Source organism: Rhea pennata, chromosome 3 (assembly GCF_028389875.1).
Source record: "Rhea pennata isolate bPtePen1 chromosome 3, bPtePen1.pri, whole genome shotgun sequence".
Taxonomy (NCBI): domain Eukaryota; kingdom Metazoa; phylum Chordata; class Aves; order Rheiformes; family Rheidae; genus Rhea; species Rhea pennata.
The window spans coordinates 89,535,650-89,552,455 of record NC_084665.1 but is presented as its reverse complement, the minus strand read 5'-3'; the positions used below and the strand labels follow the sequence as shown (position 1 = coordinate 89,552,455).

At 39.5% G+C, this 16,806-nt stretch overlaps 1 protein-coding gene across 3 annotated transcripts in view; it reads right to left on the bottom strand.

Annotated features, from left to right (window-relative positions):
• The window catches only part of RARS2 (arginyl-tRNA synthetase 2, mitochondrial), a 39,986-nt gene that overhangs the window by 646 nt on the left and 22,534 nt on the right, over nucleotides 1-16,806 (bottom strand). For all 3 annotated transcript variants that reach the window (XM_062571030.1, XM_062571031.1, XM_062571032.1), the window contains 10 exons: nucleotides 16,428-16,534; nucleotides 15,751-15,846; nucleotides 13,848-13,908; nucleotides 9,895-9,971; nucleotides 8,688-8,812; nucleotides 5,431-5,498; nucleotides 5,216-5,325; nucleotides 4,075-4,170; nucleotides 1,699-1,773; nucleotides 783-846 (listed from right to left, as the gene is read on the bottom strand). In XM_062571030.1, the coding sequence (XP_062427014.1) occupies nucleotides 783-846; nucleotides 1,699-1,773; nucleotides 4,075-4,170; nucleotides 5,216-5,325; nucleotides 5,431-5,498; nucleotides 8,688-8,812; nucleotides 9,895-9,971; nucleotides 13,848-13,908; nucleotides 15,751-15,846; nucleotides 16,428-16,534 (879 nt within the window). The remainder of the gene's footprint in view (nucleotides 1-782; nucleotides 847-1,698; nucleotides 1,774-4,074; nucleotides 4,171-5,215; nucleotides 5,326-5,430; nucleotides 5,499-8,687; nucleotides 8,813-9,894; nucleotides 9,972-13,847; nucleotides 13,909-15,750; nucleotides 15,847-16,427; nucleotides 16,535-16,806) is intronic.

The window sequence follows — 16,806 nt, the reverse complement described above, 5'->3', positions numbered from 1 at the left end:
CTTAGCTCATCTTCCCAAGAACATGGAACTGTCTCCAAAGGCAGGACTATCTATAGTATCTAAGATCAACTGAAGGGTGCAGCTTCACCATTTTCACTTACTTCCTCCCCCTCCTACCCTTGACCTCAATGACCAATATGGCTTAATGCTTAAGAATAATTTCTTACCAAAAGTAGACAGGTAATTGCTTTTGAAATAAATAAAAGAGAAAATAAAAAAGACAGTGTATACTTTTCCCTGAGCAGTTAAGAGTCAAATGTCTCCTGAGAGACTTAGAGACTTGCAGGAATTAATTTGCCTCTCTTTGGAACTGCACATTAAGGTGAAAAACTGTTAAGTGCTCTAGCTAGCACTAGCTAGAATGGCAATATAGACAATTTGAGGTAGGGAGGTGGGAAGAGGGAAGAGAAATTCAGTCATCTCCTAATTCTCTGTCCTCCCACATAAAAGCTAAAGTAAACCATGAGAAATTAACCAGCAAGTCAAATACTCAATATTTGTTTAAAAACAGTTCAGAAGGAAGGATGCTGAGAAGAAAAGAGTTTCATTGGATTTGGAGCAGTTCTCCTTATTGAGCATTCTGTTTTGGGAAGGTCAGGCAGAGCTGCCACGAACAGCTCCTGCCTTCCTGAAGTGATGCCACCAGATGAGCCCGCCCATCAGACCAGTAGCCTGAAGGTGTGTATTTTCCCAAGTAGTTCCAAAGCTGGGCTCACAGAGCCGTAACACCCCATTCCTTGGGTGCCCTACACAGACTCTAGCCACATAACATAGCGCCATACCTGGGCCCGTTCAGGGGTGCTGCCTTTCACAAGAAGGGTTTTATGTGCCACAGCTGCAAGATGGCTGAAATGAAAAGCATAGTGAGAACGAGCAATTTGCTTTACAAGAGCAGTGCTGGGGGCTACAGAAAGGGTAGAACTGGAAGAGCCGCAACTGCAGCATGCCATAGATGATTGCTATTTCCTACAGCCTGTTCTAACCCAGCTAAGGGAGGATGTGGTTTTCTCGAGCCTGAGTGTTGTCACAGCATGGCGTCCACAAGGTAATACTCTTGAAAGGACACAAAAAACACCAAATAAAACAGGACTAGAAACACTCAAGAGCCATGTAGCCTGCCCTGTCACTCCTGATGTGCGATTCCCTATACAGACTTGTCTAACTTCTTAAAGACTTTCCCAAGCACAGATTCTTATGTTTTCCTCCAGCAAGCCTACTCTAGTGTTTCTGGTAAATCAATGTCTCCTGTGGGGACAACTACCTATGGAGGTAACATACTGTTTGATTTACAGCAATAACACTTTGTCCATCTCAAAGGTTTAGATGAGTTTTTAAAAGGTTTCTTGACAAAATCTAGTTGAGGTTGAAAGCTTATTATCAGCCCAGAGCTACTCTTTAAGGCATGATTTCCGGTCTAGGCGCTAGGTTATAGTCAAGTGATTATTTTGGCCAATTAGGTTTTGAGGATGCTCCTGACTCTTTTGTTCCTAGTTCCATGCTTGCTCTCTACTATTTATATTGTTTGCTATCCTGTTTTATACTATTCCTGCACCAAGGAGACTGGCCAACAAATTTATCTCCTTTTACCACCATTTAAACTTTTCAAAGCAGTGCAGATAAAGAGGCAAAGCCAGGTCAGAAAGATGAGCGCTGCCTGTGCTTACCCAAGAGGTTTGCCAGTACCAGCAGTCACCTTACCTAAGTGTGAGGAGGTAGCTGACAATGTGCTTAGGTTGCAGATCCTGAGAAGATCTATACAGGACCTCATCGTACCTAGGAAGGGAGAAAAAGACTGATGTTACAAGCGAAGGAAGCCGTGGTCTCAGGCTCATCAGACTTACTTAAAATCAGAACAAACACACAATCACAACTGCAGAATTACCTATTCTTCTGAATCAGGTCTAAGCCATGCAATTAACACATAATTATTTCTTTCTCTCAATTTGCTTATTGTTGGAAGGCGGTTGTTGCTACTCCTCATCAGGTAAACACTGTAGATGCCAGAGCGCAAACTTTTATGCTATGGCAAAGAAAACATAAAAGCTGTATTTGATTCTGGAACACCATGTCTGGTTTTACCTTTCATCACTGATTCCAAGTGCCAAGGAGCAAAAAAGATATGTTAAACAACTAAGGCAGTCAAAAAGTAGTCCCTTAAAAGATGTTGCTTTTAATAACTGCAGCTTAGAATTTTAAGTAGCCAGTGGGGATACTGTAACATTTTAAGAGACAAAACAATATGGGTTTACATAATCCTGAAATAAAATCTACTTATGTAAGACAGTGTTCAACTGGAGAATACATGCAGATTCATGGAGCTCCGTGGTTCATCTTCATGTGTTCTGCTACTTGCGCACATGCTCCTTTTCACAGCCTTCAGGAAGTTTAGGAAGTCTCTGGGGCTGAATAGCTTTCAAATTCAAAGCTAGGAAATGGGGAAATAGACTTCCTGGGCTCAGCTCACAAGCACACCCCTGCCAGCATGCCCAAGCTGGACTTCTCTGGAATCTCCCTCCTTTAAAGGCAAGTTGCAGTAGAATCAGAGAACAGGCTCTGATAACACGGGCTCAGTGGTCATGTGGAGCTGTAACACCAGGAGGGAGGGAGCGCTCCCCATTATCCGCAATGGGTAAACCAGAAAAATGTTTCTTACATGTTCATTCAGAAGCTCCCCTCAGCTAGCTTGCCCCAGGTGGCCACAGTTCAAACAGGGAAGGTTACTCCCATTATACCACTTTAACAGAGGTGGTGAGACAAAGTCAGGGGAACTTATGCATCATCTCAGGTACAAATTAGATACCAGCAGCTGTTGATTCATCAGAGACAGTGCCATAGTTTAACAAATGGCCATTAATAAAGCTTCCTGAAGCAACAAAGCTAGTATCAGATGAAGGGCACACCTGGCCATATTAATGTTGGCCTGTAACCACTTGTTAGGTTATTTATCAGTAAATAAGCCCCATTTCTGCAGGGGTATACATGCTACCTTCAATCTACTATTCAGTGGTCTGCACGGTTAATGAGCAAAAATTTCTGCTTGAAAGCGGACAGGTATCAGGTGTGCAGCAGTCCCTGCTAAACAGCCTGAGGTACATGAACTCGGTCAGTTCCACCCACAAGATGAGCAGCTATGCACTAACTCAATAAAAACTGAGAAGCAATCCACAAGTTCTCTGTGAAATACGATTGCTCTGGATAAATAGGACTGCCAGTCTCATCCAGTCAGAGTGTTGTTATTGCTCAAGAGCACACACAGCGTATGATAAATGGCTGGCAGGCATGCTGAGGCAGTGACAGTGAATGGCAGGACTCTGCAACCTACAATCTCAAGTAGGAGGAAGCCAGCTGGGACTCTGACATGAGCAATGTCTTTTGGAGGTCCAAATTTTAGAAAGGTGTCCTCAAAAAAGCCTTACTATGGCCAAAGGAGTCTTTGGGACTGCACAGAGTGCAAAGCAGCTGAAAAGACCTTTACTAGAAATTCTGAAAGCCTCAATTATTTCCAGCTCTAGCATGGGCTGTGTAACATGCCCAACTCCTCTGGTCCCTGTACTTTAATTTCGTGCTTATGAAACGGGGAAAACAGCTACTGCTCCACTTGAAGGCTGAGTTAATGAAGAACATTACTGCTGTTAACAGGTATTAACTGTGCACATCCTTCACAGCTACTGAATGTGTATGTGCGTGTTCCATTTCATTTCAGCCAGGAGCACTCCCTCTCCCCTTTTCAACATGACCAAAACAGAACAAGAGAATCCAAGTCAATCTGCAGCTAATATTTATACAGGGTTTAGGATATTTTTGTGAGGGCAAGAAACAGTTAAGAGACTAAGTTACACAGAGTATGTTCAAAATACTGTTTTTTCCACTCTCATGGTTTCTAAAGTCTACATATTCACTTATGCAAATCTTTCAAGGCAGGATTACTGTTGCAATCAGTATGGTCCAATGGACAAGCCATTTCTTAAAATACCACTACTCTCTTATGATTTTGCAGTCTGAGTCTGCTCAACAGGCTGGCAGCAAATGTCATAAATTAAGGGAACTGGTATTTGGAAAGAAAATTAGACAAACCTGAGAAGATGCTGAAGAACTGAGATGGCTTCTGGTTCTTGCAAGCACGCTACATTAACAGCAGTCAACTCTGCATTCCCATGCATCTGCTCTAAACTAGAAAAATGTAAGAATAAAAAACAAATGCTGGATGAAAAAGCCTTGTTAGCCAAGCTGAACAGAAAGTAACAATTTGTACTTTAAAAAGAAAATGTCGGCATTTTTTGCTCAAGCCGAATAAAACATTGAGACAGGCTAACTGATTTCGGTCCAAGATAAAAAGTCATAAAGTCATTTAGAATTTGGGCTAGACATTCAGTTTCAACCAATTTAAAAATACAGATTAGACACATGCATGGTGTAGAGGCTGATGCTACAAGGACTATGGAGGTACTGAACATCCCTATTACAACAGCTGTACATGCTAAGAGAGTACAAGAGGAACAGACTGCAGAAAGAGATCAGGCTTGCATGCACTCCCTAAATAACATCTTCTATTACCACTATCTCAGACAGAATACCAGGCTGGATGGACCATTGGTCTGATCCAAGAGGATATCTCACATGCTGTTATGAAAATACATTGCCATGTCTGCATTAGAAACGCTCTGGAAGACCACTGGAAGTGATGAAACTGTTCAAATTGTTCTCCTGATATTCTTTAAATAAATAAGCAAACATCTGTCAGATGTTTGACCTGGGTCGATAAGAAGAGTTACACCTTTAACCTTGGGTTAGCAACAATAGGAAATAACAGCATGTGAGATAACACTAGCTACAGTGGCAACCAAAAAACATCTAAGTCCTGTAACTTGGTATATTTTGCAAATTCAGGCACATTGATTTTTGGATCATTGATTCCCACATCCTAGGGCCAGGTTTCTTCATCACTGACACCAACCACACAAAGCAGCTGTCCCTAAAACTATGAAAGAAGAGGGTCAGCTTAGCTTAGTTCAACCCTATGGAGATGAGGTAGAAATTTCATTTTATTTGGCTTACTCATCTGGGAAGTCCCATGAGTTCCTATTGTAAACTCACACATCAGCTGAAAGATGATTTGAAAGAAGATTTAGAGAAGATTCTTTTCTTCCAGTAGTAAGTTAGTGAAGCTAAAATATATGTCAAACAGTGCACTGGTGCATACAAATGTTCCTCTTACCTGTGGAGCCTGGCATGTGTGTACTGCAGGAACACTCCTGTATCTCCCCGACTTTGAAGAGCTCGATCCCAGCTAAACTGATAATCAGATGACAGAAGGCCCTGGAAGTCCTAGAACAATAACTCAAATCAATGTCACCTAGATACGATTCCACATCTCAAACTTACAGTCTCTCACAAAAGATGCTAACACCACTAGAAGCAGCTCAGACTCACCTGAATTATTAGTGCTGCAAGACCGATCTTCTCTGCTGTGTCTGCAGGGTTTTCTATCTCTTTGGTTGCTGAATAGAAAGAAAAACAAAATTTTAGATCTGTAATAGTACACCTCCCTCATTCAGACCTGGAGATGCCCAAGAAACAGCAGATCTTAACTAGCAACATAGAAATTGTCAGGATGAACACAACAATAAGTCCAGGATATAAATCTTTCCTAGAAGTTATAAAATACAGCTTTTTCAGATTTGCTTTTTTTTTCCTTCCCTTAATAGGCATGATACAGATTTTACAGTCAGAAAGGTCCATTACAACAGCCTAGATTGGCTGTCTGAATCATGAAGAGAGAGTCAGTGTAATCCCTAACATCAATAAGAGAATAATAAAGGAATTCAGTTTTCATTTAAAAGCTCCAAGTGATAGAGAGACCTAAATAATCCAAGAAAAATTGATCTAATGAGTAATGATTCATACTCAGAAGCGCATTTAGGGAGTATTAACACCATCTGCTGTAGGCATCTAAACTGACTATATTCAGAGAACCTACACTGAGGGGCCAGATTTCTCTATTGAGCCAAGGGAGGAAACTAGTTTTACCTACAGATTAGCTAAGTAAAGGCAAAGAAGGGCATCCAAGTCTAAAGAAGCCTAAAATCACAATCTGTGAATACTGCCTTTATTTCAGCTCTAAGTTCACCTAATTTTTCCTTCTTTCACTAAACAATATTAGTACTTTGATTAAAATCTCTTTTTGTTAGGAGCCTTCTGCCTGGTTATAGACATAGTTAGAACCTCTCCAGAGCTTTTCTAATTAAACATACTGGAGTCTATCACTACAAAAACTAATTATTCTGAAACAGTCCAAGAGAAAATGCCCTCACAACAGTTGCAGAGACACGTCTGCAAGGCTATTTCCAGCTTTTCACAACTCAGTGATATTCTTCACCAGATAAGCAGCGCACTGATTTATAGAAGTTCAGTGAAGGGTCTGTTCATTCCCTGTCTCACAGGAAAGTTCACAGGGCCAAGCTGGCACAACAGTTCATCAGAGGTAAACTTGCTTGCATCAGCAGTACTTTAGATGTTGGACCTTCACAGAAATCAATTACTTCTGTCTGGACACAATGACCTTGCCTAGTAAAAAGGCACTGCTTTTGACATAAATAATGCTTTTTTTCCCCTGTTTTTAAACTTGGATCACAGTGCTCTTTTTCAGGGTCTCCTCCTCTTCCTATTTGTGTCTTCTGAAGAGAAATGAGAATTCATAGTTGCCTTTACAGGGCAAGTCTGGTCCTCTTCAGCAGGACCCATAGTGCATTTTTTAACTGTGGTCTATGAGTTAAATTTGCAGAGTTCAGGCTACAATTTGCTGTCCCAGTTGATCTTTCGCTAACAGTAGAAGATGGAGAATACAGCTGTTACCTTAAAGCATGATTTAGGTGAAAACAATTTTGCAGTATAGTTTTAGTACATGTAGATCCCTGTCTTTTGCTCAGCTATTTATTCTGCCAGGTCTGCAAAACCAACAAAGACAATTTTGAATAGTTTCTACTACTTTTCTGATTACAAAATTCAGAAAAGTCTAAGCTTGAAATGTGTGAGAACAGCTTATAGCCCTGAGAAGTCTCAGGCTGTCTATTCACTTATACTGAGAAATACACTTAATTACGTTTCATAATAAAGATTTATTTCCAAACAAATTAGCTCAGAGTTCAGGCATTTTTGTCGTTTTTGTTCTTAAAGATGAAAACTAACATTCTGCAAAACTAAATCAGCAGTGGGTACTAGATTTAAAATACTGTGCCATTTGGCCAAAGAAAATCCTTCCTGGTGGCACTGTTAAGTGATGCTAGATGGGACGCAGGCAAAAGTATCTACAAAACAAGTAAAGAAGCAAAGAAATGGTATTACAGAGGGGGCTTACGTGGAGAGCAAGGCTCATTTGGATGACAGAAAAAAGAGTGTCAGTAATGGAAACTTAAACAACAGAAGCGGCATGTTATCTTTGCTATTAGTCATCCAAAGACAAGAGTTTATGCAAAGGTATTTGACTAACCAGCTCACACAGGCATGACTTTTAAAGCTAGCATTGGCTGTTAGATGCTCAGCTCCCAAAGACTCTTCAATAACAGTCAGGCATCTTGGTGTCACATACATTTATGGTATCTTCCACTGCATATCTAACACTTTGCAAACACTATAGACATCACTGTGAATCAGGAACTTATGATTTCTATTTTAAGAAAGGGGAAACGAAGCAGGAATTCAAACATAAGGAGGAAAAATTTTCACAGGCACAGGTATGATTTAGAATCTAATGGACAAACTCTGCGGAATTATATAGTGTCATCTGAACTCACTTCCTTTGGCTGTTCTCCTGCTTATTGCTTGTGCACATTGGTTCCATTTGTCATAAAAATGATTCAGCTTTGTGCTCAGCTATGATACTGAGCTTTAAACTAAAGCTCTAGCTCCTTTCCTCTCTGCAGTAATATTGGTTTGAATAGTGGATCACCCTTCTATCATTCTGCCTGCCTCTCTTTTCCTTGTTCAATCTACAAGCAAAGTTAGCTGGATTTAAAATGCTAAGCAGGCAGAGTAGGGAATGTGGACATCACTTAACGTAATCAGTTCATTATTTCAGTTCAGCACATAATCCGTGAAAGCACGAGAGAGGGCAGCACTTCACTAAGAACTGCTTAAATCATCTTTACTTCAAGAGAAAGCAACTCTAGAGCCGCAGCCTGAAGTGCAGGCAAACATTCCCTTTTACAGATTCTGTTGCAGGGATGTGACCTGCTGGGGACTCAGGAGATAGGCTGGGAGGATGACAAGACAGCTGAATCTCAGACAAGCTACAGTTAATCTTGCCAGAGAAATCTGACAGAACTCCAGTCCCTTGGCTGAAACCTGACTGTGCCCTGAACTTCAGTCCCAACTCCACTATTGGCTACTTTTTCCCTCCTGAGAAAAGCAGCGGTTGTCACCCCAGGAGTAGATACTTCCTTTCCAGTGCAAGAGCATGGTGAAATAATTTTACTGAATAATAAGATCTGCAAATCTGTTATTTAGGGAAGTTCAGAGATGCAAAGGATTATTTTAACATCGCTTTATATAATGGAAGATGGAAAAAGTGCAAAGATGAGAGCATATCACTGATTGGTCTGATTCAGGGGAGAGTGAATGGTAGAAAAGACGACAGAGTTTTGATCAACATCGAACATCAAATGAAATGAGTAAGATCTGAAATAGCTAACTTTTTGCAGAGGCCATGTTTTGTAACATCCTTGAGCGAGCTTCATCTAAAACATCTTCCAGGAAGATAACTTCTCCTCTCCGAGTCTTCATTCCTTGAACTAACCCAAAAGACACATGCTGACACCTGTGTTGAAAAGCAGCAGGACCTAAAATTACATTTTAATCAATAGAAAGGTTTGCAATGTTTATTCAGAGCTGGACTTCAACCAGGAAGCAGCAATAACAGCTGAAAAAACAGTGCTCCAATGTAGGAAGCTTGGTGATATAACCAGTAACTCTTATTTCAGCAACCAAAGCTCCATACATATTATATGATGGGAAAGTTATGATCAGAATTATGATAACCTGGTCATCTGTGTGCTCTTGGGAACCTCTCTTGCTGCTAGCTTTAATTCAGAGGGCTCAATGCAATAATTTGACTAGAGGCAAGATCAGACAGATTAAATTAATGTGGTAACACAAATCTGTTAATAACATCAGAAAGAGAGTCGTAATAATTTTATTGTGGCTACACTAAACTGAAAGTGTAATTAGTCATTACTACTAATAAAACATTCACTGTTTCTGCCCACAGCAATCTCAAGCACTAGTCTGGACCCATAACCTAAGGTAATTTAAGTGCAACTTTAAGGACAGTGAAATTAGACAGACTAATATTCCTGAAGGCTAAAATCCTATCTTTAACTGTAAAGGACATGCAATGTAAGAGACATTTCTCTCTTAGAAAGGAATATGATTTAGTCTCCAGATTCACTATTGACCTTTGCTCAGGTTGCTAAGAAGGTTGGTAATTACACTGAATAACAGTGGGGATACTTATCTCCACTAGATAGTTCAACTCTGAAGCATGAGGAATTCAGATCTTTGGAATAATGTACTCTAAGTATTCTTTTATTATGTGAGCACATATCATCCCAAAGGCTATATGCCATAAAATCTGAAAAGTTGTTTTCCTTTTCCCCACTTTTACAGTAAGAAGTCATGAAAGGCCCACTAAATGAATGATAGGGCAACGCATCTTGTAGCTTAGTTTCATTCAAAATGAATCAGTTCACACACTCTGAAATGCCTACGTGATGTGCTATAGCACAGTAGGTGGGGACAATTGTGAGTCTCTTCAAAAGTACACTCAGTTGAAATATGAATGTACAAGCACCCGTTCCTACCCACAAAATAAGTATAAAATTAAGCCCCATATATACATACCTTTCTGCCCAGTCATAACCCATTAGCTTCAGTATTTGGAACAAATGTTGAAAGTGATTACTTTGACTTTTATCTGTCTGAAGAATAAAATTAATGCGTATTAGAAGACAGTCCAGGTTAGATAAGTATTAGCTTTTAACGTGCAAAAAACACAACACCACAGATGCTGTGTCATTATGTCATTTCAAGAAGAATTAAGACCTATAAAAGCAGAAAAGACCTGAAAATATTTGAAAATATCCGGAATATTGAAATACTCGGAAATACTTTGCATCTTTTCAGAAGCAGTAATCTACCTCTTTGAAACTGATTATTCCTAGGTCCTAAATGCAAAGCCATAAATGGAAATTAAACTTGGATGTTCTTTAGTTTTAATTAATCTGTCAGCCGCCCATCAGATAAGATGCCTCTGTTTTCACTTCAGAGCTCTTGATATGTTTCCATGTTTTACATGACCGAACTTCATGAGCTTTCTTTGGCTTAGAGACAGAAAAACTGTTAAAGTCTATCAATAATATAACTAACATAATGATGTACCCACATAGGCTGACATGGTTTCTAATGAAAGTCAAAAGCCTTTCTAATGAAAGGTTTCATTGGGCTAAACTCACTGTCTCTAGAACCCATTAGTTTCTGTTGTCTCCCATGTGACTTGTGGGGCTTTACATATAAGTCGGGTACGTAATTTAAAAGTACAGATGATCACATTTTCATATTAATGATGCATCTTCTGTGCCCTTCAGCTTTCACTTACTCTCTCCCATGACTCAAGGCAATTTCTACCAGAATTTCTTTATATCCAACAATGATCTTTATGTGTTTCCAGCCACTATTGCTGCTGCAAAGTTAATTTTCCTTCGCAGTGACTACATCACTCAGATTCTTCTATATCCCTCATTAAAAAGGAAAAAAAGGCAACATTGGAGTCATCTTTAAACAAACAGTATTTCCTCCTTTGCTGGTGTTTCGGGACAATGAGGGAGCAATGAGTAAAGTGCTTATCTGTGTTTCTTAACTCAACGACTGCATCAAGCCTAAGCATCTGCCTCAATTTTCATAGCTTCGCAAAATGTATTAATTTCCTATATATCTATAACCTTTCACTGTGCAGATCCATGAACAAGGCTGATAAATGAACAGCAGTTGTCAGCAATTCAGATGAGTCCTTCCAAGCTCTTTTCCACATGCCTCATGTGGGAGAAGCTCTCTGTAACCACTGCAGCTCTCTTCTGCTAGAATACCTAACAATAAACTTTTAAGTTTAGCTTCAGACCAGCTCATTGTATTGGCCAGTATTGCCTTCTTGTTTCCTCTGCTCCCCACCACACCTGAATTTAACTCCTTTCTCATGTTTTAGGATAGATTGTAAATGCTGTGACAGGAACTGTTTTTGTATCATGTGTACACAGCACCTCCTTCAGCACACCGTTGGACCACGGCCACAGCATTTAGGAGCTCTTTGAAGAACTGGAGCCATTTGTGAGCAGATATTGAGAAAAATCATCATAACACCCGCTCACAAAAGACTCCAGTCCTTCAAAGACTTTATTGCTTCACTGTGACTGTTCACAAGGCAGAGTTTACAGCTACAACTAAACCAAAAGCTGACATCAGTTTGTAATTGCCTGCAATTGAACAGTGTACATAAGAACAGCATACAGAAGAATATTTAAAATTATTAATAGACAATAATAAAAAAATAGTCTAGTAGATTATTTTTAGAATCCTGTAAGTTTTCAAGGACATAAGGACATTAAAACTGAGGCCAAGTTGAGAATACCTATCAGGCAGTACAAGCTAAATTCCAGCTTTCAAATGGCCACCTGAAAACTAAGCATCAGTCCCCATTTTGGATGCTGTGTGATACCATAAACAGCATAGTAATGGGCGCTATTTATAGCTGAAGTTAAAATTGTGTGAAATCCAAAATTGTTAAGAAGGATGGAAATAAACAGTAGTACCATACAACTTCATCTCTGCCTAAAAGTAATACTCAAAAAGTGGATAAGTAAGTAGGAGTAAAAAAAAAAAAAAAAAAAAAAAGGGAAAGAAAGAAAAAGGACAAATTTGAAGACACCACAGTTTCATAAAACACTACTTTTTGCACAGCATGACAAAAATTACAAAATGCTTAAAAGAAGCTTCATATGATGAATAGCCATGTTTTGCTTATAGGCCACAAAAGTATGTATACAAATATACTGCCTAAGCAGCCTAAGTAGTTACCTTTGCAGGAGACATTTGCAGACTGACTGTGGGGATATACTGAATTTTTCATATACAGAAGGAGTTTCCAGTTCCTGCTTTAAGTGCAACATTCTTAGCAGCTCTTTAATAAATATCATGCATTTTATAGCCTTTTTGGATCTTGCTCATATCACTGCATTTTTATGAATTAAATAGTGATTTTTAAATATAAATCAGTATATGCACTGATTTACAGTATTACAACTATATTAAGGTACAACCTTAGCAAGTTGAGAGAAGAGGACTAGATGGCGCAGTTTGTCATCACCAACTTGAATGCGACCTTGATTGTAACAGCCACAATCACATGAAAGGATAGTTTTGCTGCATATTTTGTTTGGACTATGAATAGATCAAAGAGGTCCAGATAGGGAAGTGAACAGTTATTGAAGTTCTGCTACGGCTGGCCAGCCAGCTTAAGACCACTGTTTTCACACTTGCTCATTCTATTAGCCTAGCATCCAGCCTACATCCTAACTTGTGCAGAACGTCTAGTTATTTTATCTCTTTCTAATTATTTCTTCTTCCTTTATTATGCCTGAGCACCTCATGGCATGATAAATACAAATAGAGATAACTACCTACATGTATGAACGGCAACAAGCTTCTTTAGTTCCTAATGCACTGCACTTCCATAGACACACTGCTCTCTGATGCCAGTGAATCTAGTATCTTGCAGTCAGCAGAGACCGAAAAAAAGGAAAAAGAAAAGCCAGACCACACCTGTATTCTATGAACACATGTGGAAATTCCAAGCTAATGGAAACTTCCTAAAGATTGAAAATAAAAGGAAAAATGCAACTTAGCCAAAAATAAAGTTTAAAGAATCTAGGTATTTAACTTTATGCTTACTGATCTCCCCACTTCCTAGAATCATGGCATTTGTAACGTTTTATTGGCTTATGAGCAAGCTGTACCAGAGAAGATAGACAGGATTACCAAATACTTCACAAAGCATGTGGAAAAAAATTGCAGGTTTCTGTCACAAGTCATTAACTGACTTCTTATAATAGAACATGGTTTTGAAAAAAAAAAAATCTAAATCTGCAAAAAAGTGTAAAAGTATCATACTATAGGCCCTTGATAGTTTTAAAGCAAAGCAGTTTCAAACAAGTGAGGAGATAATCCTGCTATTCGTTATTGATTTTGTTGGAATTGTTAAAAAACAAAACTACCAACCCAGAAATAATAAAAAGACTCCCTTGTTTGCAACTGCTTTGTCCAGATTGATTAATAGGACTTTATGTGCAATTCCTAGTTAATGAAACTGATGTACTGATCAGAGCTATAAAAATCTACACTAGTGATAACATCAGTACTTTAAAATATTCTTAGATTCATTTCAGAACATTCCCTTACAACATTTTTTTATCTATTTATAGTACTAACAGCTTTTTCTAGCTTGGTTAAATGTTAATTACAACTTTTATATAGAAAATACAATGTCAATTGAGTAAAGTTCTTTTAAAACAAATTGCAGTGAATTTTTAAGGCAGAGAGTGACTCCAGAGACGATTTTTCAACCATTTTGTGGGTCATGAACTGAAAGAGAATAAAAAACACTGCCACATTAAGGCACAGCTGCTGTTCAGTAAAGACAGTCTATTTCAGTGCCAAAAATACCATGTGCCAAAGTCATACTGGAAACAAGAGGCCCCCCCGGATTACTGGAGAAAGTCGGGCTCAGTGAATCTAGAATTACTTACCACATATATCATACTATCACAGTTATGTTTATTCATTCGATCTATAGCAGCGGCAAGATCTCTGAAAGAGATAACGAGAAACTATTTGGACTTTCATTTAAACTAAGTATACCTCATTATTTGCTGTCTGGGAAAATCAGTCTGGCAGTTCTCTCCCACTGACTGGGTGCAAAAGCCAGCAACATGAGTCAACGGGAGCAGCTCTCCAGAGCACCTTTTAGACTGAGAGGGGTTATCGCCTAGAGGTATGGGACACATTATGGGATGCATGGAAAACGCATTTGGGGATTGTACAAGACTTATTATGGAATGTTTAAGCATGGGACCAAAGGCAGGAAAAGGGAGGGATCAAGATGGTTTGGGAAGGAACAAATGTGGAAAAATAGAGGGATAGGGGATAAAGAGAGCTGCTCCCCTCTTAACAAGGCTGGTCAGTACACTCGTCTGGCCATGCCCCGTGCTCCATCAGTGCAGTCTATCCTGCTTTCTTACTAAATTCCACTTCTAGCTGTCCTCCCGGGCGAGAAATTCTCTGTTCTCTGTGCATGTAGGTCTAAGTGCCAGCCACTCGATTTGGGTACCACAGGTTGTAGGGGCCTGTGCGCCCAAAGTGCCTGCCACTGTAGAGACTGGAGTAAGTGAAAGTAAGTACTAGTGACCACAGTCAGACCGCGTATCATAGACACTAAACATCAGTGGTATCTGTGTGTCTCTGCCCGTGTGTGTGTCTGAGGGGGATCAGGCCAACTGCCAGAGGGATTATAAGGTATGGTGCTCGACTGAGACCCATTTGTCTATATGGGTCTTTTGTGTGGGAGGCAGCTGGGGAGAACAAGGATCCAGGAGTAGCTACTGAAGGGACTGCATGATTAAGTTCAGCTCCTGCAGGGATTCTGTGTGTATCCAAGTAAGTGGAAAGGGGCTGTAGACCTTGGGGGCTCACATGCCCTAGTGCCAGCAGCTGGGGGCACCAGATGACCAGGCTCAGCTACTGGACAGACTGTCTAAATCCAGCTACTGGAGGATCCACATCATATATATGTAAGTATTTCACACTAATGCACCCTCACTCTAATCAGCCAGACAGAAGAACAAGATGATGCTGTCTGTGTTTGGGTGCATGGGTGTGTCTGTGCTGAGTGTTTCTGTCCACGCTGTTCTGTGTGGCCAGCCATGCGTCTGTGCATATCGTATACCTGAGTTTGTTTGCATCCCTACTGGTAACATGTGCCGAATCTCACTACTGCTCAGACCTGGGGGCAGGGAGCTATGGCAGCTTCACCTCTGTTGGGCTACCATATTCAGCAGCTCCCTTACACTCAGCATTGATATCTTTAATATCAGCATATCTTTAATACCCTCATCCTGAAAAGTTGTTCACACAGTTTACCCTGAAGGATAGCCATTTGATTTATTGATACTACTGGCCCAGAGAAATTGTTAAGACTTTCTCACTGAAATTCCAAGAGGAATTTTAGGCTACCAGTGAAAAGGCAGAAATGTAGTGACAAAATTGATGATACTGTGCAGCCATTGGTTTCTGCATCACATGTTGTCATTAAACATTTTAAGCAAAGTTCCTTCTAAAACCCTCACTATTGGCAATTATTTGTTAGGTGAAGAGAAGCTAGCCTTGTTTTCAAGGTTAGTAGCTGGAGAAAGTATTAAGGTTACAAAACTGGTTGTTTGAGGAGAGGAAAAGCATTTAAAAACAGGTTTTTCCTAAGCCACTTCTGTCCAGTCATAGCTACACTGCCAGTTTCAATTACAACTATTCACTAGCCAAGGTGCCCCATCCCAGAAATTAAATGCTTCAAAATCTGTACTATCACTTACAAATGTACATGTTTACAAAAGTTTACTAATGAAATAAACCCCAGTAAGCACAAAGGAATTGATTTACCTTGTTATATACAGAGATGTCCCATCACTACGCATGACAGTGGAAAATGATGAGAGGTCTCTCTTTTCTGAGAGATCAACAATTCCTGTGCCTTTCCTGTAATTTGAGAAAAACCACTGAAGTAACTGCAAGCCAGATCCGAAATACAGGTAATTCTGGGAAGATGGAGGTCAAAAACAAAACAAGAGATCTCTGGCAATCTCATTCTTTTTCTTGAATGACTGTCTTTTTGAAAACTATTCCTTTATGTTTTTTCTTCTGATTATGTCAGAGAGCTGCCTGCACACATTCTGGTGCATTCTATGAATATAGCTTCTATCTCAGTTAAGACAGACAGCACATCAGGGCAAAGATCTCACCTGTGATTGTGAAATGGCACATACAACTACTAAACTAATCAACAGCTTATCAGGCCATTAGGAGTTGACCATTGTCACTGAACCCAATTTGGCACTGGCAGGCTTCTGTGCTAGCCACAAGAAAACCACAGACTTAATTTTTCAGCTGTTATTGCACAAATCATGTTGGTCTTCTATGAGAACAGCTACGGAAACCATCTAAAGAAAACACATGCCTTTAGATTACATTACACAAATACCTCATTCATCACTTCTCATTTGAAATACAATTAAAATATTAAGTAAAACTCACAAATAGACTGAATAATCAGGTCATACATTGTTTTCTGAAGGAGTCCCTTTTCCTCCAACATCTTCAGAACTTCCTGGGACTTCTCTTGGTAAAATGATTCACCAGAATATTCATCAAAGTGTACTCCTAATCGCTGAAAGGAAAGAATATCAAAGAAGAGAAACATTGTCAGACTCAGGCTAATCATTTCTTCAAGTCAAGTCAGATGACAGGTCTGTGTCAGAAGTCAGATAGCAAGAGAAAAGATTAATTCTATTCCAGAAAACGTTACTGGGTTGTTAAAAAGAAAGGGTTTTGGATTTTGACTTAATCTGTTTTTTTATTACAATTAATCTTCTCCAGTTGGATATAGCATTAGATAAACTGTTACATGAGAAATTAAGAATAAACTGAGGACAGTGCTCA